This window comes from Arachis ipaensis, chromosome B7 (genome assembly GCF_059453495.1).
Source record: "Arachis ipaensis isolate K30076 ecotype BB chromosome B7, ASM5945349v1, whole genome shotgun sequence".
NCBI classification, from domain to species: domain Eukaryota; kingdom Viridiplantae; phylum Streptophyta; class Magnoliopsida; order Fabales; family Fabaceae; genus Arachis; species Arachis ipaensis.
In genome coordinates, this window is record NC_142442.1 from 28116646 (window position 1) to 28142789 (window position 26144).

Sequence of the window (26144 nt, forward strand, 5' to 3'; positions counted from 1 at the left end):
TTAAAATAGAGAGAAAATATATTTTTGAATTTAAAGAGGAGAGAGAAAAACAATAAGATAGCACAAGATTTAAGATTTTTAGATCTAATGCTCCTTGTTTTTGAAAATTTTGGAGGGAAAACACCAAGGAACACCAAACTTAAAAATTTTAAGATCAAGACACAAGGAAAACTCAAGAACACTTTGAAGACTCACAAGAACACAAGAACATGAAGAAACAACACCAAACTTAAAAATTTTAGAAAACCAAACTAAAATTTTCGAAAACCAAAAGGGAAATCAACAAGAAAACACCAAACTTAAAGTTTGGCACAAAATTTAATAGAGAAATTATTATTTTTGAAAAAGATTTTAAAAAAGAGTATACTAAACTGCCACGGACTTAGACCAACGCTCTAGCCAATTGGGCAGTAAATGTAACACTTGTTTTGAAGAAGTATAAAATTTTAACCAAGAACAATAATAAGAGACTCTAAACCAAAAAGAAAAATTTTCCTAATCTAAGCAACAAAATAAACCGTCAGTTGTTCAAACACGAACAATCCCTGTCAACGGCGCCAAAAACTTGGTGCACGAATTGTGAATCACACTTTTCACACTCGTACCACTAACCAGCAAGTGCACTGGGTCGTCCAAGTAATACCTTACGTGAGTAAGGGTCGAATCCCACGGAGATTGTTGGTTTGAAGCAATCTATGGTTATCTTGCAATTCTTAGTCAGGAAGTCAATTATATTTATCAGTTGAATTGCGAATAAACAAAAGAGCATGGATTAAAGGTTACTTGTTATGCAGTAATGGAGAATATGTTGGAGTTTTGGAGATTCTTTGTCTTCAGAATCTCTGCGTTCTTCTGTCTTCTGATTCACGCATGCACGTCCTCCTATGGCAAGCTGTGTGTAGGTGGATCACCGTTGTCAATGGCTACCATCCATCCTTCCAGTGAAAAGGGTCCAGGTGCGCTGTAACCGCACGGCTAATCATCTGCAGGTTCTCAGTCGTACTGGAATAGGATTTACTATCCTTTTGCGTCTGTCACTACGCCCAGCACTCGCGAGTTTGAAGTTTGTCACAGCCATCCAATCCCAGAATCCTACTCGAAATACCACAGACAAGGTTTAGGCTTTCCGGATTCTCATGAATGCCGCCATCAATCTAGCTTATACCACGGAGATTCTGATCAAGGAATCTAAGAGATATTCATTCAATATGATGTAGAACGGAGGTGATTGTCAGACACACGTTCATGTATTGAGGAAGGTGATGAGTGTCACTGATCATCACCTTCTCCATAGTTAGGCGCGAATGGATATCTTAGATAGGAACACGCATGTTTGAATGGAAAACAGAAGTACTTGCATTAATTCATCGAGACACAGCAGAGCTCCTCACCCCCAACAATGGAGTTTAGAGACTCATGCCATCAAAGAGTACAAAGTTCAGATCTAAAAATGTCATGAGATGCAAAATAAGTCTCTAAAAGTTGTTTAAATACTAAACCAGTAACCTATGTTTACAGAAAATGAGTAAACTATAACAGATAATGCAAAAATCCACTTCTGGGGCCCACTTGATGTGTGCTGGGGCTGAAACTAAAGCTTCTCACGTGCCTGGGGCTGTTTTGGGCGTTCAACGCCAGCTTTGGATCCTTTTCTGGCGTTGAACTCCAACTTGCAACTTGTTTCTGGCGCTGGACGCCAGAATTGGGCAGAGAGCTGGTGTTGAACGCCAGTGTACGTCGTTTATCTTTGAGCAAAGTATGGACTATTATATATTGCTGGAAAGCCCTGGATGTCTACTTTCCAACACACTTGGAAGCACGCCATTTGGAGTCCTGTAGCTCTAGAAAATTCATTTTGAGTGCAGGGAGGTCAGAATCCAACAGCATCAGCAGTCCTTTTTCAGCCTGAATCAGATTTTTGCTCAGCTCCCTCAATTTCAGCCAGAAAATACCTGAAATTACAAAAAAACACACAAACTCATAGTAAAGTCCAGAAATGTGGATTTTGCCTAGAAACTAATGAAAATAAACTAAAAACCAACTAAAACATACTAAAATCTATATGAAATTAATCCCAAAAAGCGTATAAAATATCCGCTCATCAATGAGCTATTGATCCCTCACTGGATTTTGTGTTTACTCTCTAGTCACTCAGTGTTTATTGGGTTAATCACTCTATTCTTCTTTTTATCCTTACTTTCTATAACTTTGTTCTTCATCTAACCAATCAACAATTATAGAGTATAGGCATACAAAAATCATGAGGTCTTTTCTAAGGTTGTAATGGGGCCAAGGTAAAGGTAAGGGTATATGTATAAGGCTAAGTGAGCTAATAAGTGAATCCTTGATTAGTCTAAGATCTCACCTAACATACATATTTTGTAATTCAAAGCTTTCTTAACCTATTTGCCCAACTTTTCTCACTTTGTATTACAAGCTCATGCATTGACGTTAATTTTATCCCATGTGCATTGATTCTTTTTTTATTTTGTAATTGGAAAAATTTTTTTTGTATCCCCTTTATTCAAATATTTGAAAATTTTTTTTAATGCACATGGTAATTCAATTATTTTGACATGAGCATGTTTCCCAAAAATAAATTTTTATTTTGAATATTTTTATTCTTTTTAACTTTCTACCTTTGTTTCTATCATCCATGTTCCCATAAAGTTCCCCACACTTAAATTATACACAATTTCTATCTTAAACTAACCAAGGATTCAACTTGGAATTTTTATTTGTTTTTCTGCTTAAGGCTAGTAATGTGGTTTATAGAACAAGAGGGAATTAAAAGGCTCAAGGGACTAACAAGGGTGATGTAAAGGTAGGCTCATTTGGGACAGGTGAGCAAATAATTCAAACAATGGCCTCAATCACTTTCTTGGTATGTATCTATATTCTATAATCGGACATATAGATTAAAACAAAGTAAAGAACACCAGAATAAAAAGAAGGGCAAAACACACCGGAATAAAATTAATGGTTTGAATGTAACCATACAATTAAGCTCAAAACTCACAGGCTGTGTGTTCTCTAGCTCAAAAATCATATATCAGTTATACATGTCATGCAAGTAGAAATTAAGAGTTCCCATTATTCTCAATGTAAAATTTATTTTGGGTGGCTTTAAAGTTTTAGTGTTCCTCCATGATGAAATGTTGTTAACTAACTAACATGTAATGCTATATATACAAGGTGTGTGGATTGTTTATATTAAAGTCTCTAGTTTACTTCCTTTTTATTTTCAATTTAAACCAAACTATCATATACTAAAAGGGGTAAACTATACTAATTAATCCACATATTCTATAACTAATAAGTTAGAATTGCAACTAAACTAACTGGTTAAAATATGACTAAAGTGCAAAATGCAAAAATAGAGTAGAAATACATGAAAAGAGCAATGTATAAGTACTAAGAAATAAAAATAAAGATCAAAATACAGAAAAATAACAAAATAAAATAAAAAGAGTCTGTAGTGGTTCACCAAAAAAAACGCCAAAGATGGCGACCTCCTCACACTTAAAATGTAGCATCGTTCTCGATGCTCACTCAAGTAGGATGTAAAGGAGTGTCATCACTAGAAGGATAGGTGGCTGGAGTCTTTGTGGTGGTGGTCTGAGGATCTGCCTGCTGCAGAGGAGGTGCTGACTGTATAGGAACCTCTGGGTCTACAGCCTGAATCTAATGCGGCTCCTCCTGCTGTGATGCAGCCTGCTCCGGACCTGCCTGCTCAGCCTCTTTCTGTGGATGGGTCTCTGCCTCATGATCATCTGCCTCCTCCTCAGATGGCTCTGATGGTGTGTCAGGCTCGAAGAGGATGTCACCGCCAGATCGTATCAGCAGCTTTAGGTGCTCATAGCGTCGCTTGCTACGACGCTCAGATCTCTCATATCGGCGCCGGTTGTGGTGCTCCATCTAGTCTAGCTGCTGAAATAGACGGTGCACGAGGTGATAAACTGGCTCTGAGGCAGGTGGAGGTGCAGTGGTGGTAGCTGGGGTAGCAGTAGATGAAGAGGGGCCAGCTGAAGGTGTGGCTGTCTCATCATGGGGTAGTGAGGAATGGAGGTCTGTAGCCCAAAGCCTGAAGTTCCTACTGTGAGGGATAATCTTCTTGCAGTCTGCAGCAGGTGGCCTCTCATCAGCATCCTCCCAAGGCACGTCAGCTCGATGTCCGAGCTGAGTAATCAGATATGGGAAGGGGAGAGTGCCTCTGACGTGGACCCTAGCCATGTAGTACCGGATGAATCGTGGCAGGTACAGGTCCTTACCCTCCATCACACACCAGAGGAGGGTGATCATAGCGGCAGGTAGCTCCGTCTCATGAGTACTCGGCATAACAAAGTTACTCAGGATCTGGTGCCAGAGTCGAGCCTCATCATTCAAGTATATCCGCTTGATTTCCTTAGGCATGGTGGTGTTCTGACCCATGACCCATGGGACAGTCGGGTCAAGGGCTATCCTTGCCTTGACCGCATCCCAGTCAAACCTCATAAAGCGCATGTCCTCCTCAGCCTTTTGGTAACCATCAAGCTGATCGGATTTAGGATGAAGCTGCAGAATATCCTCAATGACCTCTTCAGTGATCAGTATCTACTTCCCTCTGAGGTGCATTGCATCCAGGGAAGTTTTGAAGTAATTGCAGTAAAACTCTCTTACCCAGGAAGCATTTACCTCAGTCCGGTTTCTTTCCGGGAAGAACCAGCCTCTTTGTTTGATCTGATCAGAGGTGTATTGCTGGAGTTCTTCCAGAATTTTCAGAGTCTGCTCCAGGTATAGGTTTCTGGAGGTTGCAAACACCGGATACTTCAACTCGCAGTATCGGTTTGCAAACTTGATGGGATCAGTGGCAGGGAGTAGCTGGTCAGCCTTCTTCTGCGGGGTAAAGTGTTTTTCCCGCCAGGAGTCATCATGCATGATGTCCAGAATGGACATAGAGGATTCACCTCTTTTCCGTTTGCCAGTTGTTGCTTTGCCTTTTCCTTTTCTTTGGGTGTCGGACATCCTGAAAAACAGAAATCTAGGATATAATAAAAACAGGAGAACAAGTAGGCAAATAACAAAATAAGCACATAGTGGCAAAGGAGTAGTAGAATAATGAAATGAGTTGAAGAATTGTGCATTTTGGATTGGTTCGGAAATAAAAATCTGAGATGAGAATGTTCAATCCAAAATGTAATATAAATAGAATTCATGTTAATTAGGAAAAACCATAAACATGCCTTGAGTTAATAAGTAAAAGTAAAGAGTGAGTCAACAAGCAGAGGGGGTTGTTAGAAGGTTTAAAAGTGGTTTTAAATTGAAAAAGAAGTTAGAAAGCAAAAATCAGTGAGTTAGTAAAAAGAAAGTCAGAGTAAGTGGCATGATGATTGGTTTCTAAGTAACAAGAATTTCACAATTTGAAGCAACAGACAACTCATATTCAAGCAAGGAAATCAAGTTGATGATGATTCATATAGATATATCAATAACTAAAATTTGAAATCAAATCATCAATAATGTGATTTATTAGCCGGGGAAACAAAAGGAATAAGAATGCTGGCCCGTGCATTCAGGAATTGGTTTGGTGAAAGCTAAGGAAAGCAAAATTAAAAATTCCAAAACCAATACATGAATGAAAATCAAAACGATTTACAGAAAATTGGGCAGCATTCCGGCTAGAATTGGATGTTCCCGGAAAATAAATAGCAAGCAGAATAGTTCATATAAATTAAAATAAACTGCAAATAAATATAAATAATATGAACATGAAAGAGCAATTGCAATAGCAGCATGAACAGTAAGAACAGCATATGAACAATACTTAGATCATAGCAATAGCAGAATTGCGAAAATTATAAAACAAGTAGCAAGAACAACGCAATTAATCAGGCCTAGATCCACTAACCACATCCTAGACTACCTAACCACCTAGAATCCACTACAACATGCATATCTAACTAGCCTAATTATGAACATAAACGGAAAAAAAATATGCAATTAACTACGAATTGAAATAATAGTGGCATTTGGCGGAACATGGTGGGCGTAGGAACTAAGCTAAGGGACTGAGAGATGGCTGGGGGGTGGTTGCGGTGGTGGCTGACGCGGCGGTGATGGCGGTTGGCGCGGCGATGAACGGCTGTCCGGTGGCAGGGGTTGCTGTTTGGGGTAATGGGAGGGGTAGGTGTTAAGGGGGAAGGAAGGGAAGGGGAGAGGGTGTTGGTGGTGGGTGGAGCGGCGGTGATGGTGGCTTGGTGGCTGTGGCTGGGCGCGGCGGTGGCAGCGGTGGTGGAGGGAAGAAGAGAAGAGAAAGAGAAGAAAGAGAGGGAAGGAAGAAGGGGGGTGGTGGCGTCGCGGTTGTGGCTGGGTGGTTGATGGTGGTGCGGTCGGTGGGGGTGGCTTGGGTGGTGGTGATGGGCGCAGGGGAGGGTTGCAGAGAAGAGAGGGAGAAGAAGGGGTTAGGGGGGCACGATGGGGTAGGGTTTCGCGTCACTGAGGGTTAATGAATTTGAATCTACGCGAACGCGTGGCTGTGGTGGAATGGGGGTTGACGCGATCGTGTGGGGGATGCGATCGCATAGAATGGGTAAAATGATGAATGATGCGGTTGCGTGAGGCATGCGACCGCGTCGCTTAAAATTGTGCGAAACGCACAACTCCAACGTCGTTTTAGCGCAACTCTCTGTCTCCACTGGGGTGCCATGATATCGCGCGACGCGAACGAGTCGATCACACTTTCGCGTGGGATGGGTGTTTGTGCAAGTGACGCGGTCGCGTGAGGCACGCGATCACGTGGCTCGTTTTGTGCTAAACGCACAACAGCCGCACGATTCCAGCCCAACTTTCTGGGCATTGGATTTTTACGCCGATTTCCAGATCACGCGGCCGCGTGGATGACACGGACGCGTGGGAGGTGGTTTTCGCAACTGACGCGAACACCTCAGCAATGCGGTCGCGTCGCACGCCCCTTTTTTTATATATGCAATTATGCAGTTATGCAATATGTAATGCTGGTGCAAATGCTTATGAATACTATCCAGGTTCAATGAAAATAAAACAATATAAAAATAAACAAAACGAAATAAAATGGAAATAGGAACGATCATACCATGGTGGGTTGTCTCCTACCTAGCACTTTTAGTTAAAATCCTTAAGTTGGACATTAGATGAGCTTCCTGTTATAGTGGCTTATGCTTAAATTCATCCAGGAATCTCCACCAATATTTGGAATGCCAACAGCCTTCGGGGTCCCAAACTAGGCATGTAAAGCTTCTGAGCAGCTTCAAACAGATTCTCAGGCTCCCGGGGTGACGAATGTCAGAATATTTTCCAGGATCCCAAACTTTGCTTTTAAATCCGCCTTCGTCTTGATCTATATTTTTTCATCCGGACGATTTAGAAATTAGATTCTCACCATGATAACCAAACATTTTTTGAGATCCATTCGATTGAACATGATGCCAATCCATGCACTTCGAGTTGAAGCGTGGAACCTCATTGAACCTTGTGCACCAGCTCTGAGTGCGAGCCATTTCCCTCTTACTCTTAAAGCTGCAGAGAGCTCTAAGCTGGCCATCTGTTTCAAGCAAACCATATTCAAGTGGAAAAGTAAAGATAAAGGTTAAGGATTGTACCCACTTGAAGCTTATATTAGGTGGTAATGGCCTTGGGGTAGGTGTTTCCAGTGGTTCTGTAAGTTTTACTCCCTTGTGCTCTTCTGTGAATTTCTCCACTTCCTTGTAGAATTCTTCAAATGCAACATTGTCATGATCAAAGTCCTCTATGTCTTCCTCATCACTCAAGTCATAAGCCGGAGGTTGAGAAAAATCTACCTCCGCATCTTCTTCGTATTCACTTGGATAAGGTTCTTCAATCTCAGAGAATTCACTTGCGGATGCAAGTTCATTACTAGGAGAACTTGACTTGTGATTATCATCATCAAGGAAACTTGCTTCTTGGATTATTCCGTCTAGTTCTTCATAAAAGACTTGCCTTGGGGGTTGTGCACTATCCTCTTTAGCATCAATTGTAACGTCCTTGACAGAATTCTCCACAACTCTGGATTTCCATGGAAGTTCAGCGTCTCCTAGGTCTTCAACCAACTCTTCTTCTTTTATAATGACAGCTTCCTCTACTTGTTCCAGTACGAAGTCATGCTCTGTTCTGTCCACTGGAGTTTCTAGTATCTCCTTCATGCTGCGCTCTTCATTAGATTGTCCACATGGGGTTGTGGGAGGTCCTTGAATGTTCGAACGTCTAGAAGATAATTGACTTATTGCTTGCTCCAGTTGATGAAGGTTGTTTGAAGTTGATCTACTGTTTCCTTGCGGCGAGACTGTGATTCTGGAGGTGATGGATATGGACATGGTACATAGGGAAGTGGTGGTTTTTGGGAGTAATCGGATTGGGATTGGGGTAAATAAGGATCATGCGGTGGTGAATGGTGAAAACAAACTTGTGAGTGTGGTGGTTCGAAGCTATGTTGGGAGTGGGGTCTATAGGCACTGGGTGGGGCTTGTTGGTAGTTACAAGGTGGTCCACCATATCTATCAGCTTGGTATGCATTGTAAAATGGTCTTTGTCCATGATATCTTGGAGGGTGTTGTTGCCTAAAGGGTTGATCAAATCCTCTTAGCTCCATCCATCTTTGATTTCTCTAACCTTGATGCATATTCCTGTTATAGCTTTCACTCCTTTCAACAATATTAGAACCAAACTCAAAGTAAGAGGGGTGAGAATTCATAGTAGCTAATAGAAATAAAAGGCAAAAATAAAAATAAATAAACAAGCAAAATAAAATATTTATAATAACCAATAATAAGGCACACGTTTGCAATTCCCCGGCAACGGTGCCATTTTGACGTTAGGATTTTTGCTAGTAAAGAATTTTATAAAAATAGTTGCGTTGTAGATATAGTTTCTAAACCAACATAAATCCCTTCGTACAAACGTTTTGGTTGTCACAAGTAACAAACCCCTAAATAAATTGATAACCGAAGTATTTAAACCTCGGGTCGTCTTCTCAAGGAACTGCAGGGAGGTATGTTCTTATTATTGGTTATGAGCTTGTAAATTGGGGTTTTGGAAGTAAGGGACAAGTAATTCAAATGACAATTAAAATAAATAAATAACTATAAAATAAACTTTTGGCAAGGTATGAGAAATTAGAAGTCCTATCCTAGTTATCCTTATCAATGGTGATGAGAATTGAATCTAAATCCCACTTAGTTAGCCTTTACTAAAGCAAGGGAAGATCAAGTGGATTAATTAGTCTGATCTTCAGGTTCTAGTCAATTCCTAAGAAAGGACTGGAATTATTGAAGTTCAATTCAATTAGCAAGAATAACAATTATCAATCACGCTGAGTTTGATAACTCATGAGTTACTGATTTCTTAGCCAAGACCAAAAGAAAAAAAGTAAATTTACTCGAATAAAAATGTCTTCAGATTGGGAGCAACTGTAACATAAATAAAAGAGAGAGCAATTATAAACTGAAATACCTCAAGATATATTAAATAGAAAATCAATTATAACCTGGAAAAGTTCATGAGTTAAATTGAGAAAATAATAAAAAGGAATATTGAACCTGATGAAAAGGGATAATCATGAAAGCGAGAAAAATCCTAAATCATAATCCTAAAAGAGAGAGGAGAGAACCTCTCTCTCTAAAAACTACATCTAAATCATTAAAAGTAACTAATTGGAGACTCTCTTTTTGAATGGATGCATTTCCCCACTTTATAACCTCTAATCTCTGCTTTCTGTACTTGGATCTGGGCCAAAAAGGGCTTCAGAAATCGCTGGGAGTGTTTTCTGCAATTTCTGGTGCGTGGCGTCTGTCACGCGGCCGCATGGGTCACGCGGTCGCGTCATCTGGAGTTTTCCTTGTCACGCGTTCACTTCGGTCATGCGTCCGCGTCATCTGTGTTCTGCTTAAGGCGCGCGGTCGCATCAGTCACGCGTTCGCGTCGCACCCTCTTCGCGCTGGGCATGCAGCCGCGTCGCCTATGCGTTCGCGTCGCTGCCAGTTTCTTCAAAAACTCCATTTCGTGCTTTCCTTCTATTTTTGTGTGTTTCCTTTCCATCCTTTAAGTCATTCCTGCCTTTAGAATATCTGAAACTACTTAACACACAAATAACGGCATCGAATGGTAATAAAGGGTAATTAAAATAGTTATTTTTAAAGCATAGGAAACATGTATTTCACATATATTACATAATAAGGTAAGGAAAGTGAAACCATGCAATTTACATGACTAAGTGGGTGAAGGATTGAATAAATCTCTTGAATTAAGTACAATATATATCATAAAATATGGGTTTATCAATGGGATAGAGTGGGTTTGGACTTTTCAATGGAGGAGAGAGTTATTCCAATGGGAGTTGGAGCTTGTAAACTAACTTCATGAGAGGTTACGATCAGTGAGGCCTATACATGAGAGAGAGGATAGTGTGGTGTGGAAGTTTGATAGGTCGGGTATTTTTTTGACTAACTCTTTTGTGCAAGTGCTGCAAGCGGAAACTCTTCCGGAGAAAATCCAGAGCTATAGCTTCACTATCACTATTTTGAGAGGGTTCGTCCCACCAAGGATTGAGTTATTTGCTTGGTTTGTGTTGGTTGGCAGGGCGCGACTAAGGACCGCCTGTGTAGATTAGGGGTTCTTGACCGGAATAACGATAAGTGTGTTTTATGTTACAAGTCTGTAGAGTCTGCATTTCATTTATTTCTTGGTTGTGAGTTCACTTGGCAGGTGTGGTGTGCTTAGCTATTTGCTCTTGGGAGGGTTTGGACAGTGCCAGGTTCTCTAAAGCAACACTTTGAAAGTTGGACAAACGCTTTAGGGAGAAAGATGGTCCGAAAGCGGTGGTTTATTGGGTTCTTTGCAGTTATTTGGACAATTTGGCAAGAAAGGAATGCTAGAATCTTCAAGGATCAGGCATCAGATGTGGTGGACATTATAAGCAGGTCTTTTAGCTTCTCTGATAAATGGATTGGGGATGCACCTTGTAGTTGTTGATGGCAATGCCGAAGATGACTCGGGGTCATTAGGTTCTTTGAGGTCTTTGACGTGTTGTGTATCTGGTTTTTATTTTCCAATGCTCCACCTGGTGGTGTTGAGCTCTTTGTACTTCAAAAAAAAAAAAAAAAAAATAACTTGTAAACTTATCTAAACGGACCCATAATGTCATGATCTCAGCATTCCAAGTCCCAGTTTGGGATTTAAAGCTCTCTTAATTCTTTAGTTCATCGAATCCTTCTTCTAAAATAGCTTTTAAATATAGCAACTACTCTAATGAAGATGCTAAAAACATTTTTTTATGATAATTTTTATTTAAAAAATGTGATTTATTTATTTAACATTTTAAATAAAGATAATATTTTTATTTTAAATAAAAATCAAACCCTACAACTTATCATTCAATAGTCAAAATAAAATATCTTCACATAATGACAATCTTAAAATCTTCATTAGAATAGCCATCTTTAAATATACTCTCTAAAGCCTCTACTCCAATTACCAGAATCTCATGGAATCAAATAACCAGTAAACTTGACCGTAGTATATCAACTCATGATCAAAATTTTAAAAACGCAAACAACAGCAATAACAAAATAAGTAAATTAAATAACTAAACAACCCATGAGCCAAAGAGACATAAACTCAAACAGGGTGGACCGGCCATGATCATCTTCTCCATGATGAGCTCAATAATGTTACAGGTTCAATCCTTGTATCTCTCTTCTTCACCTATCTAGAAGGGCCTCCATTGAAACACAAAGAAACCATGAAGATGCAAAATTAAATCAATACATCAAAAGTACCTCTTATATCAGCACGTGGTCAAGGAAGGTAGTATGGATGAACTCTCACAGCCATCATCAATTCAACAATCCTTACAACATAACAACCAATGATCAAACATCCATTGCACAAAAGCAGAACACAGAATAGCCACCGATAACAACAGTCACTCACTTCATTATTTCAAACCACACTAGAAGAATGCAATCTCAGTATAACACACAGTTCTCTATAATTTCACACACACTTTTAATTGTATCAAAAAAAAAAATGAAAAAATTCACTGACACATCAAAGCAAAACACCTTACACCTCACAGACTAAAAACTGATCCAAGAGCCCTAACCAACTGAATTTATCAATCTCAGCAAAACAAATATAAAGAGAAACAAAGAAAGAATTACTCCGATTTCTCCTGCACGAGCTTTTCCGAGTCAATCTCACTGGTTTCTTCATCTTCGTCCTCGTCGCTGCCGCGGTTCTTGCCGCTCACGGTAACGGCAGAGACGGCGGACGCAGCGCGGCGCTGGCGAACAATTCCAGAGAAGCTTGTAGACATATCGGAGTAGATGGATAGAACCTTCGAGATGTTTCCGCTGATCTGACGGATAAGACCAACGTTCTTCGCCATGTTATGAGGGATCTTCGACTCGTGGTTGCTGTTAACCTTCTGAATCAGCGTGCGGTTCTCGTCCAGCACAGTTTGCGCCTGCAGGAAGCTCCGGCTCAGCGTGTCCCATGCCTCGCCGTCACACTCTCCTTCGTCTTCCTCTTCATCACCGGAAACTTCGGCCGCCTCTCCGCCGGCAGCATCAGCCGCCTTGGTAGGCCAGTCAGGCTTCGTCGTCGCAGCGGTTTCGTCCATCTCCGGCGTTAAACATTCCGTTCAAAATCCTCTCTCTCTCTGTTTAACAGTTGAAGAAACTTTTTGAGGAAAAAAGAAAACAACGGGTTTATAGCTGGGCGATTTTTTTGTTTGGTGTCTTTATAGCTGGGCGATTGACTTGAGAGACGACAATGGCGGTTTTTTTTTATAGCTTAAATTGGGAGATTGGTGGCGGTGACAATGAAACTTGACGGTCCAGTGAGTGTTAAGTAAATTTTTCAAAGGTTTTAGGAGGTGGCCACTAATGATTGGGCCTGTGATAGATTTGGGTGACGGTAGGTGGAGAAATGGGATTTGAAATATCTTTTGGTGGTTTTTGATACGATGATGAATAAAATAGTCTAAATTAATAAATATCTTTGGGTGATTTACTAATAAATATTTGGAAAAATAAATATCTTCGGAGCAGACGAGCTGAGATGGACCGTTGGATTAAAGGATCGGAGAAAGTAAAATTAAAATAAATTTAAATAACAATGCCAACAATGCTAAAAGCGCAAATTGTAGACCACATTTAAAAGAGTAATGTTGCATATTTAAATTTTTGAGAAAAGGATAAATTAATTATTGACTTTTTATTTCGTGGACATTTTAGTCTCTAACTATTGAAAAATACTTTTAAATCTTTGATGTCCTTAAAAATTAGATGAATCAGTCCCTCCGTCCATAAGCCACAAGGTTACGGCTGCTACTATTATTGTCTTGGTGCTTCACTCTTAATGTAAGGAAAATCTACCACCATCACCAAAGTTGGAGTCTTCCCTTCACAGTTTGTAAGTTTTTTGATATCTTCTCTCTCTACTTTTCTGTTTTTCTTTTATGGAGAGTCTTGAGAGTATTGACAATTCCTATAATGAGTTTTGATGGGAATTAAGAACATGGCTCAAAGTTTCTATCTTTATTAGAGGGTTGTGATGGATATCTTTGGTGTAGTTTAGTTTAGTTTCCGGAGTTGTTAAGTGGAAGTAAAAGAAGATAACTTTGTGAGATCTGGGGCTGGTTCCTTTCCAGCTAGGCAAATTTTGAGAGCTATATCCTTTTTTGTTGTTAACTGTTGTGGAGAGCTTGTATTATGTTGTCAGGGAGATAGAAAAGTTCGTTGAATTAGATTGGATTTATTGTAGTTATAGTTGTAGTTTAAGACAATATTTCCAATCCATGAGGTTTGCTTAGATCTAACCAAACATGAAGTTCCCATAGCATGATTGAGACTATGTTAAGTTTGAAGTATGGTACTGAAAATGACAGAATGAGGTTTTACTAATAGCTATGATATGATTTATTTGATATTGTGAAATTGAGGGTTAGGGTTCATGAATGGGGAAGAAAATGTTGAGAGAACCTGGTATTTTCTGAATTTCATGCTAAACTGTCTAACTTTGGGCATTCTACTATGCCTTGTACAACTCTTCTCCTCACCACCAGCCACCACTATAAACGAACAACCCAAACGAATTTGAAGATTAGGGTAGCACACAAAACGACGTCGTTTTGAGTGACAGGGACTTATGTGTCCATTTTTAAAAAGTTCCATCTCACTAACGTGCCACGTGGGATGTCGTGATGCCAGGTAAGCAAAGGGGGAGCCACGTCAGTCTTTTCCGTTGGGTCTGATGGTGGCTTACGGACGGAGGGACTGATTCGTCTAATTTTTAAGGACGTTAGGGACTTAAAAGTATTTTTCAATGGTTAGGAACTAAAATGTCCACAGGGTAAAAGGTTAGGGACTAATTTGTCTTTTTCTCTAAATTTTTTTACTAAATTTAATTAAATTTGTTTAACAAATAAAAATAATTATAATTAATATTATTTTAAATTTTATTATTTAAATTAATTGGATTTAATTTATAAAAAAATTAAATGTGTAATATTATTTTACTTAAAAGATATTTTTGTTTAAATTATTTAAATATTTACATATAAAATATATTTATGTATTTACATGGCAGTGACCTATCTTGAGTACAAAAATAAAACACACAGATCAGTACTGTACACTTGACACGTGTAACATATTAAAAAAATATTTCAGGAACACCTAAATATATTTATTTGTATTAAATTAAATTAAATTATTAATTTAAATTATATTTCTCTAAATTTTAAATAAAAAATTTATAATTTTAAAATTTTAAATTATTTAAATAAAATTAAATAAAATAAATGATTAAATTTGTTTCTGAAAATTCACTTGTTTTTTAAATTGGTATTTAAAAGATTTTTTTAATCAAAATTTATTTTTTAAAAATTTTAAATTAGTCATGTTAGTCCTTCTGTCACTTTGTTTGTTAATGGTGTCAAAATTTGTTAATGTGACATGTTAAGTGACATCTCAACACACACCTAAAAGTCTTAATTAACTATTAACATGATTAGTTTATGAAATTAGATAAAATCAACTCTAAATTGATGGATTCCAATGTCTCACGTTCTCTCCACAATTAGGTTTTGATTTGATCTAATTTCATAAACTTATGATGTTAATAGTCAATTAAGACTCTTAGGTGTGTGTGTTGGAGTGTCATTTAATGTGTTACACTAGCAAATTTTGACTCTATCAACAAATAAAGTGATAGAAGGACTAATATGACTAATTTAAAATTTTTAAAAGACGAATTTGATTAAAAAAAATTTTTGAAAACCAATTTGAAGAACGAATGATCTTTTAGGGACTAATTTGACCGTTTACTCAAATTAAATAGATAGAAAAATAAAAATTAAATTAACACAATACAATTCAGAACATTATATCAACGTATTAAGTTCTGAGTTAGTTTTGCACATATTTTTTATACATTTTAAATATTAAATTGCTAATTTTTTAATTTAAAAATTTTAAATCGTTAATTTTCTTTTAAAATTGAATATATAAATATAAATAACCATACGAGTATAATAATATAATAATATAAGTACGTTTATTTGTGTTGAATTAAACTAAATAATTAATTTAAATTATATTTATCAAAATTTGTAATTTCAAAATTTAAATTATTTGAATAAAATTGGATAAAATAAAAAATAAAATTACACCCGAGATTTTTTAAAGTGTTACACAATTTATCTTTTTGTGTCTTATTACTTAGCTTGTTTACATTATTAATGATTTAATTATGAATATATCTCTTTTATGCTGTAAACGAGATAAGACACATACACCTGTGAATATAGCGCAGGTGCATGCCTATTATGTAACAGTGTAAACGAAATATGTTAATACTGTAAATGAGATATACTCAAATGGGACTTATATAACCAACTCCTTTCTAGCGCCCCTCATTTACCATTTTCATTTCTTTTTGGATTCTTTTCTCCTTTTTAGAGTCTTTTTTTTGACATATTTGAGTTTGTTGGACATTATGATGCGCACAGATGCACGATTAGACAATATTAATAGGTTGAACATGACGTGGCATATTGCTGGAATGATCGACTTCGAAACTAATGTTATTATTTTTCTTCTTTTAATGAAAAAGCATATAGTTAAAGTAGTTTGATTGGTTGTATTGTAATATATACGACTAGAATAGTGATGCGTGTGCATCATTGGTGGTTTTTAGTTAGTATTTTAGTAGATTTTAGTTAAATTTCATACAAATTTAATTTAGTCAATTAAAAAAAGTAATTGCATGAAATGTCCTTGCTGAAATGAATTCTCAAGCATAAGTTGGAGTTGTAGCTATTTCATGAGTATACAAGGTGAATATGATGCAATAGATAATACTAAGAAAAATTGTGATTATAAGCATTGTCATTACATTTAGTATATTAAATCATCTTGTATATTACTTTGATGCATTATTGGTGCACGGAATTGTGATCACACTTTTCACAATTTCGGTACAACTAACCATCAAGTGCACTGGGTCGTCCAAGTAATACCTTACGTGAGTAAGGGTCGATCCCACGGAGATTGCCGGCTTGAAGCAAGCTATAGTTATCTTGTAAATCTTAGTCAGGAGATTCAAATGATATGAATGATTTTGTTTATGAAAAGTAAATAACATGAAATGAATGATACTTGTGATTCAGTAATGAAGAACAGATTGAGGTTCCGGAGATGTTCTGTCATCCGAATCTCTGCTTTCCTACTGTCTTCTTCTCCAAACACACATGGCTTCTTCTATGGCCGGCTGTATGTTGGTGGATCACCGTTGTCAATAGCTACCATCCTTCCTCTCAGTGAAAATGGTCCAGGCACGGCTTCTGTACGGCTAATCATCTGTCGGATCTCTCGTCTCGGATTAAAAATACCAGGCACAGCTACCGCACGGCTAATCATCTGTCAGTTCTCACTCGTGTCGGAATAAGACCTCTCTGTCCTTTTGCACACTGTCACTGCACCCAACATTTGTGAGTTTGAAGCTCGTTTGTTCTAGCCTTCACCACGAAGGTTCTGATCTCATGGGTTTGAATGCTCTGTTGTCAGGAGATGCAAGTCAAACTCGTAGATTAGAAACCCAAGAGATACGCACTCAAGCTGTCGCCCAATGACTACGTTGAGCTCAGATAGAACGGGAGTGATTGTCAAGCACGCGTTCATAAATTTGAGAATGATGATGAGTGTCACGGATCATCATATTCTTTATATTTAAGTACGAGTGAGTATCTTAGAACAGAATCAAGCGTGATCGAATAGAAAACAATAGTAATTGCATTAATCCATTGAGATACAGCAGAGCTCCTCACCCCCACCTATGGGGTTTAGAGACTCATGCCGTAGAAGATACAATATGAGATGTAAAATGTCATAAGTCCTAAAATGAATCTCTAAAAGTAGTTTTTATACTAAACTAGTAACTTAGGTTTACAGAAAATGAGTAACTAAGTGCAGATAGTGCAGAAATCTACTTCCGGAGCCCACTTGGTGAGTGTTTGGGCTGAGCTTTGAAGCTTTCACGTGCATAGGCCATTCTTGGAGTTAAACACCAGCTTGGGTGCCAGTTTGGGCGTTCAACTCCAGTTTTGGTGCCAGTTCCGGCGTTTTACGCCAAAAAAAGGTCTCTAACTGGCGTTTAATGCCAGTTTGAGCCATCAAATCTCGGGAAAAGTATGAACTATTATATATTGCTGGAAAGCCGAAGATGTTAGCTTTTCAGCCCAATTGAGAACGCGCCAATTGAACTTCTGTAGCTCCAGAAAAATGCGTTTGAGTGCTGGGAGGTCAGAATCCAACAGCATTTGCAGTCCTTTCTCAGCCTCTGAATCAGATTTTTGCTTAGGTCCTTCAATTTTAGCCAGAAAATACCTGAAATTACAGAAAAATCCACAAACTCATAGTAAAGTTTAAAAATGTAATTTTTTCATAAAAACTAATAAAAATATACTAAAAAGTAACTAAAACATACTAAAAACTATATAAAAATAATGCCAAAAAGGGTATAAAATATCCGCTCATCAATTATGTTGAATGTTTGATAGGAAAGTGAGAAAAAGCATGTAGAGCACAAAATACCCTATGAAGCATGCAATTGATACACTGAGTAATGAATCCATGAAGCAAGCAGTATAAATGTATTATGATGGATCCATAAAGGCAAGCATGCAAGAAACAATGAAGACAAGGTGATGGGATTGAAATTAATAACTTGGCGTTCTTGTCTGGCGCTCTTGTGGCAAGAGCCAGCACTTCAAGCACATCCATGCTGGCGCGCTTGTGGAGAGCGCAGTGCTCTCCTGGAGCATGCTGGTGCGGAATTTATAAACCACAAACTAATCGGCAAGTGCACCGGGTCGTACCAAGTAATACCTCAGGTGAGTGAGGGTCGATCCCACGAGAATTGATGGATTAAGCAACAATAATTAAGTGATAAGCTAGTCAGGCAAACAGAAAATAGTGTTTGAAATTTCAAAGGCATTAAAAAGTGATTAAGAATTTTAGAAAGCAAGCAGTAAATGAGCTGTGAAATATATATAGGGAAACAGTTAAGGCTTTAGAGTTATCTATTTTTCTGGATTAACTTTTCTCACTAACTATTTTAATTATGTAGGATTTAATTTATGGTAAACTATATGTGACTAGACCCTAATTTACTAACTGCCAATTCCTTGGTCAATTAATTCCAATTAGAAGCTACATGATCAAATTCCAGTTTATATGCCACAAAAACTCTAATTACCAAAAAATAAAAGGATTATATGTCACGTATCCCGTTAAATCCAGATAATTAAAATTTAGGAGAATATGTTTTCAAGCTGTTGTTCAAGTAAAGAGCTTTTCCAAGTTTTACAAGAACTCAAATAGAAAGAGGGTCATACTTCCATTCCACCCAAATTCATAAGATAAAGAGCGAAAATGATTCTTAAATTATAAATCCATGCATAAATTAAAATAGAAAAAGCAATAAAATCAATCCATACAAATAGACAGAGCTCCTAACCTTAACAATGGAGGATTAGTTGCTCATGGTTCAGAGTAGAAAATAAGGATTGTAAATTGGAATGGAATAATGTTGTGTTGGAATCACCCTGTTGGCATTCTTTTTATATCTAATCCTCATTAATTTAAAATCTATCTTGAACTAAAAATAATATCTTTTCCTAAAAATAAGATTTGAACTTAAATTCGAATTAATTAACAAGTCTTCAGCTGATGGGTGGGGACCACTTGTTTTGTCCATTCTGCAGCTTCTAATCTGGGTTTTCTGGGCTGGAAACTGGGTCAAAACAGCCCAGAAATCGTTCCCAGTGTTTTTTTGCGTTTTTTACACGTGGCGCATGTCACGCGTACGCGTCGATGGTCCTTTTCGTAAGTCACGCGCACGCGTCGGTCACGCTGATGAGCGGATAATTTATACGCTTTTTGGCATTATTTTTAGTATATTTTTAGTATATTTTAGTTAGTTTTTATTATGTTTTTATTAGTTTTTAATTAAAAATCACATTTCTGTACTTTACTATGAGTTTGTGTGTTTTTCCGTGATTTCAGATACTTTCTGGTTGAAATTGAGGGACATGAGCAAAAATCTGATTCAGAGGCTGAAAAAGGACTGCAGATGCTGTTGGATTCTGACCTCCCTGCACTCGAAGTGGATTTTCTGGAGCTAAAGAAGCTCAATTGGTGCGCTCTCAATTGTGTTGGAAAGTAGACATCTTGGGCTTTCCAGCAGTATATAATAGTCTATACTTTGCCCAAGATTTTATGGCCCAAACCGGCGTTCCAAGTCAGCATAAAAATTTTGGCGTCAAAACACCAGAACTGGCATAAAAGCTAAAGTTAAACGCCCAAACTGGCACAAAAACTGGCGTTTAACTCTAAGAAAAGTCTCTACACGTGAAAGCTTCAATGCTCATCCCAAGCACACACCAAGTGGGCCCCGGAAGTGAATTTCTGCATCATTCACTCATTTCTGTAAACCCTAGGTCACTAGTTCATTATAAATAGGACCTTTTGCTATTGTATTTTCATCTCATGACACTCTACACGTTTCATATTGTATCTTCTACGGCATGAGTCTCTAAACCCCATGGTTGGGGGTGAGGAGCTCTGCTGTATTTTGATGAATTAATGCAATTACTACTGTTTTCCATTCAATCACGCTTGTTTCTATTCTAAGATATTCATTCGCACTTCAACCTGATGAATGTGATGATCCGTGATATTCATCATCATTCTCACCTATGAACGCGTGCCTGACAACCACCTCCGTTCTACATGCAATCAAGCTTGAATGTGTATCTCTTGGGTTTCTAATCTAAGATTGGAACCTTCGTGGTATAGACTAGAATTATTGGCGGTCATTCCTGAGATCCGGAAAGTCTAAACCTTGTCTGTGGTATTCCGAGTAGGATCTGGGAAGGGATGACTGTGACAAGCTTCAAACTCATGAGTGCTGGGCATAGTGACAGACGCAAAAAGATCAATGGATCCTATTCCAACATGAGTGAGAACTGACAGATGATTAGCCGTGCGGTGACAGCGCATTTGGACCATTTTCACTAAGAGGATGGATGGTAGCCATTGACAACGGTGATCCACCAACATACAGCTTGCCATGGAAGGAGCCTTGCGTGCATGAAGAAGAAGACAGTAGGAAAGTAGAGATTCAGAAGATAGAGCATCTCCAAAACCTCAACCTATTCTCCGTTACTGCAAAACAAGTATTTATTTCATGTTCTTTTACTTTTTACAATTAAATCTGAGAATTATTGATATCCTGACTAAGAGTTACAAGATAACCATAGCTTGCTTCAAGCTGACAATCTCCGTGGGATCGACCCTTACTCACGTAAGGTATTACTTGGACGACCCAGTGCACTTGCTGGTTAGTTGTGCGGAATTGCAAAGTGTGATTGTAATTTCGTGCACCAAGTTTTTGGCGCCGTTGCCGGGGATTGTTCGAGTTTGGACAACTGACGGTTTATCTTGTTGCTTAGATTAGGAATAATTAATTTTTGTTGGTTTAGAGTCGTTTATTTGAGTTTAGTTTCATATTTTAAGTTTGGTGTCAATTGCATGCTTTTATTTTCTTTCAATTTTTCGAGTTTGCATGTTCTTAGTTCTTTCTTGATCTTTAAAAATTCTAACTTTGGTGTCTTCTTTGTGTTTTCCTTTAAAATTTCAAAAATTTGTGTTTGATTTTCTAAAAATTTTAAGTTTGGTGTCCCTTGTGCTTTTATTAACTTAAAAATTTTTCAAAAATTTGTTCTTGGTGTTCATCTTGACATTCAAAGTTTTCTTGTTTGTTCTCTTTGTTTTGATCTAAAATTTCTAAGTTTAGTGTTATTTTGTTATTTTTCTCTTTCCTCATTAAAATTCAAAAAAATAAATATCTTCTCCTTATTTTACTCATAAATTTCAAACTTTTGCATTAAATTAGTCAAAGATCTTCAAAATCATATCTTTTTTTTGTCAAGCCAAAATTCTAATTTCAAAAATTGATCTTTTCAAATCTTTTTAATTTCTTCAATCATATCTTTTCAAGCATATCTTTCTGATTGCTAATTCCAAAATCTTTTTAATTAATTAATTAATTTAGTTTTCAATTTGCTTTTATTTCACTTTATTCTAATTTTCGAAACTTTTATCTTCCATCTATTTTGTTTTATTTTATTCGGTTACTTTTAATTAAATAAAATAAAAAATTTTAAAAAAATTTATTTGCAATTCATATCAATTCCCTTTTCTCCATCATAGACATAAGTGGAAATGAACAGTCCAGAAGGACTCTGGGGTCATATGCTAACCCCATTACAGCTGCATATGGGAGTAGCATCTGTATACCTCCTATCAAAGCAAGCAGTTTTGAACTAAATCCTCAGCTCATTATCATGGTGCAGCAAATTGCCAGTATTTTGGTCTTCCACAGGAAGAACCTACTGAGTTTCTGGCACAGTACTTACAAATTGCTGACACAGTGCGTGATAAAGAAGTGGATCAGGATGTCTACAGATTATTACTGTTTCCATTTGCAGTAAAAGATCAAGCTAAGAGGTGGTTAAATAACCAACCCACAGCAAGCATAAAAATATGGAGACAGTTATCAGACAAATTTCTGAATCAATTTTACCCTCCAAAAAGGATGACACAGCTAAGGCTGGACATCCAAGGCTTTAAACAAGAGGATCATGAATCCCTTTATAATGCCTGAGAGAGGTACAGAGGGATGCTAAGGAAATTCCCCTCTGAAATGTTTTCAGAATGGGTACAGTTAGACATCTTTTACTATGGGCTTACAGAAAAAACTCAGATGTCTCTAGATCACTCAGCTGGTGGATCTATACACATGAGAAAGACGATTGAAGAGGCTCAAGAGCTCATAGATACGGTTGCTAGAAATCAACATTTGTACTCAAGCAGTGAGTCTTCCATAAAAGAAGAAGCTAGGGCAGTAACTATTGATCCTAATCCTCAAGAACAGATTGTTGAACTTAATCAGTAATTACTCCTTATGACAAAACAATTAGTAGAATTTAAAGAGATGCTCCAAGACACTAAAAATTCTAACAATAATATAGAATCACAATTGAATCAGACAAGACAGCAGCTATCTAAACAGATAACAGAAGAATGCCAAGCTGTTCAACTAAGGAGCCAAGAAAGGAACAACTGACAGAGGATGACCAAACCACTGCCCAAAATCCCTCTGAGGACAGAAAGAGCCCAGAGAGGAATAATGCTGGCGTTCAAACGCCAGAAAAGGGTGAAAGATTGGCGTCAAACGCCCAGTGGATGCCCACTTCTGGCGTTCAAACGCCAGAAAAGGGAGAAAAATTGGCGTTGAACGCCCATTCCTTGCCCAGTTCTGGCGTTCAAACGCCAGAAAATGGTGGGAAGCTGGCGTTAAATGCCCATCCAGCACCCAATCCTGGCGTTTAAACGCCAATAAGGGACCAGACACCTTCAAGTGCTAATAGTAACCCCTCTAAGAAGGCTTCTCCAACCACCTCTGTAGGGAATAAACCTGCAGCAACTAAGGTTGAAGAATATAAAGTCAAGATACCTTATCCTCAGAAACTCTGCCTAACGGAGCAGGATAAACAATTTGCCCACTTTGCAGACTATCTCAGGACTCTTGAGATAAAGATCCCATTTGCAGAGGCACTTGAGCAAATACCCTCTTATGCTAAGTTCATGAAAGAGATCTTAAGTCATAAGAAGAATTGGAGAGAAACTGAAAAGGTGTTTCTCACTGAAGAATGCAGTGCAGTCATTCTGAAAAGCTTACCAGAGAAGCTTTAAGATCCAGGAAGCTTTATGATACCATGCACATTAGAGGGTGCTTGTACAAAGACAGCTCTATGTGACCTTGGAGCAAGTATCAACCTAATACCTGCATCCACTATTAGAAAGCTTGGTTTGACTGAAGAAGTCAAACCAACCCGGATATGTCTTCAACTTGCTGATGGCTCCATTAAATATCTACCAGGCATAATTGAGGACATGATTGTCAAGGTTGGGCCATTTGCCTTTCCCACTGACTTTGTAGTACTGAAAATGGAGGAGCACAAGAGTGCAACTCTCATTCTAGGAAGACCTTTCCTAGCAACTGGACAAACCCTCATTGATGTCCAAAAAGGGGAAGTGACCTTGAGAGTTAATGAGGATGAGTTCAAGTTGAATGCTGTCAAAGCTATGCAGCATCCAGACACATCAAATGACTGCATGAGCACTAATATTATTGACTCTTTGGTGGAAGAGATCAATATGACTGAAAGTCTCGAATCAGAGCTAGAGGACATCTTTAAAGATATTCAGCCTGATCTGGAGGAATCAGAGGAAATAAAAGAACCTCTGAAAATCCCACAGGAAGAGAATAAGCCTCCTAAACCCGAGCTCAAACCACTACCACCATTCCTGAAATATGTATTTCTGGGAGAAGGTGACACTTTTCCAGTGATCATAAGCTCTGCTTTAAATCCACAGGAAGAGAAAGCACTAATTCAAGTGCTAAGGACACACAAGACAGCTCTTGGGTGGTCCATAAGTGATCTTAAAGGCATCAGCCCAGCAAGATGCATGTACAAGATCCTATTGGAGGATGATGCTAAGCCAGTGGTTCAACCACAGAGGCAGCTAAATCCAGCCATGAAGGAGGTGGTGCAAAAAGAGGTCACTAAGTTACTCGAGGCTGGGATTATTTATCCTATTTCTGATAGCCCCTGGGTAAGCCCTGTCCAAGTTGTACCCAAAAAGGGAGGCATGATAGTGGTTTACAATGAAAAGAATGAACTAGTTCCTACAAGAACAGTTACAGGGTGGCATATGTGTATTGACTATAGAAGACTCAATACAGCCACCAGAAAGGATCATTTTCCTTTACCATTCATAGACCAGATGCTAGAAAGACTAGCAGGTCATGACTATTACTGCTTTTTGGATGGCTATTCAGGCTACAATCAAATTGTAGTAGATCCTCAGGATCAAGAGAAAACAGCATTTACATGTCCATCTGGCATATTCGCATACAGAAAGATGCCTTTTGGTTTGTGCAACGCACCTGCAACCTTTCAGAGATGCATGCTCTCTATTTTCTCTGATATGGTGGAAAAATTTCTGGAAGTCTTCATGGATGACTTCTCAGTATTTGGAGACTCATTCAGCTCCTGTCTTGATCATCTAGCACTTGTTCTGAAAAGGTGCTAAGAGACTAACCTAGTTTTAAACTGGGAAAAATGTCACTTTATGGTGACTGAAGGAATTGTCCTTGGGCATAAAATTTCGAACAAAGGAATAGAGGTGGATCAAGCTAAGGTAGAGGTAATTGAAAAATTACCACCACCTGCCAATGTAAAGGCAATCAGAAGCTTTCTGGGATATGCAGGATTCTACAGGAGGTTTATAAAAGATTTTTCAAAAATTGTAAAACCTCTGAGCAATCTGCTAACTGCTGACACGCCATTTGTGTTTAAAACAGAGTGTCTGCAGGCGTTTGAGACCCTGAAAGCTAAGCTGGTTACAGTACCAGTCATCTCTGCACCAGACTGGACATTACCATTCGAACTAATGTGTGATGCCAGTGACCATGCCATTGATGCAGTGTTGGGACAGAGGCATAACAAGCTTCTACACGTCATTTACTATGCTAGCTGTGTTTAAAATGATGCACAGAAGAATTACACAACCACAGAAAAAGAGTTACTTGCAGTGGTTTATGCCATTGACAAGTTTAGATCCTATTTAGTAGGTTCAAAAGTGATTGTGTATACTGACCATGTTGCTCTTAAATACCTACTCACAAAGTAGGATTCAAAACCCAGGCTTATAAGATGGGTGTTGCTTCTGCAAGAGTTTGATATAGAAATAAGAGACAGAAAAGGGACAGAGAACCAGGTAGCTGATCACCTGTGTCGGATAGAACCAGTAGCAGGGACGTCCCTCCCTCCTACTGAGATCTCTGAAACCTTTCCGGATGAGCAACTCTTCGCCATTCAGGAAGCACCATGGTTTGCAGACATTGTGAATTATAAGGCTGTGAGGTTCATACCCAAAGAGTACAGCAGAGTACAAACGAAAAAACTAATTTCTGATGCAAAGTACTACTTATGGGATGAACCATATCTCTTTAAAAGATGTGCAGACGGAATGATTCGCAGATGCGTACCCAGAGAAGAGGCACAGAAGATCCTATGGCACTGCCACAGATCACAGTATAGAGGACATTTCGGAGGTGAGCGAACAGCCACTAAGGTCCTCCAATGTGGCTTCTATTGGCCTACTCTCTATAGAGATGCCCGAGAGTTTGTGCGTAACTGTGACAGTTGCCAAAGAGCTGGCAACTTACCCCATGGTTATGCCATGCCTCAATAAGGGATCTTAGAGATTGAGTTGTTTGATGTATGGGGTATTGACTTCATGGGTCCTTTCCCACCATCATACTCAAACACTTACATTCTGGTGGCAGTAGACTACGTATCTAAATAGGTAGAAGCAATTGCCACACCCACTAATGATACTAAGACTGTGTTGAAATTCCTCTAGAAATATATCTTCAGCAGGTTCGGTGTTCCCAGAGTACTAATCAGTGACGGG

General features: G+C 38.3%; 2 protein-coding genes across 6 annotated transcripts; one reads left to right on the top strand and one right to left on the bottom strand.

Annotated features, from left to right (window-relative positions):
• Positions 1-3338: 3338 nt before the first annotated feature.
• On the bottom strand, positions 3339-12788 carry LOC107609908 (uncharacterized). Of its 5 annotated transcripts, none has more exons than XM_088495144.1 (3): positions 12192-12777; positions 11808-11878; positions 3339-5005 (listed from the first exon to the last, which is right to left on the bottom strand). In XM_088495144.1, exons 1-2 carry the CDS (start codon positions 12650-12652, stop codon positions 11827-11829), a joined length of 513 nt encoding a protein of 170 aa, XP_088351270.1. In that variant the 5' UTR covers positions 12653-12777; the 3' UTR covers positions 3339-5005; positions 11808-11826. The 5 variants fall into 5 exon arrangements, with proteins under 5 accessions (XP_088351270.1, XP_088351272.1, XP_088351273.1 ...); XM_088495146.1 differs by having other exon boundaries at positions 5004-5020; XM_088495147.1 differs by lacking the exon at positions 3339-5005 and adding an exon at positions 9471-10086 and having other exon boundaries at positions 12192-12788.
• A 10581-nt stretch (positions 12789-23369) lies between these two features.
• LOC148550670 (uncharacterized) lies at positions 23370-24758 on the top strand. Its single transcript, XM_088494578.1, has one exon. The coding sequence runs from the start codon at positions 23370-23372 to the stop codon at positions 24756-24758; it is 1389 nt and encodes a 462-aa protein (XP_088350704.1).
• The last annotated feature ends 1386 nt before the right edge of the window (positions 24759-26144 follow it).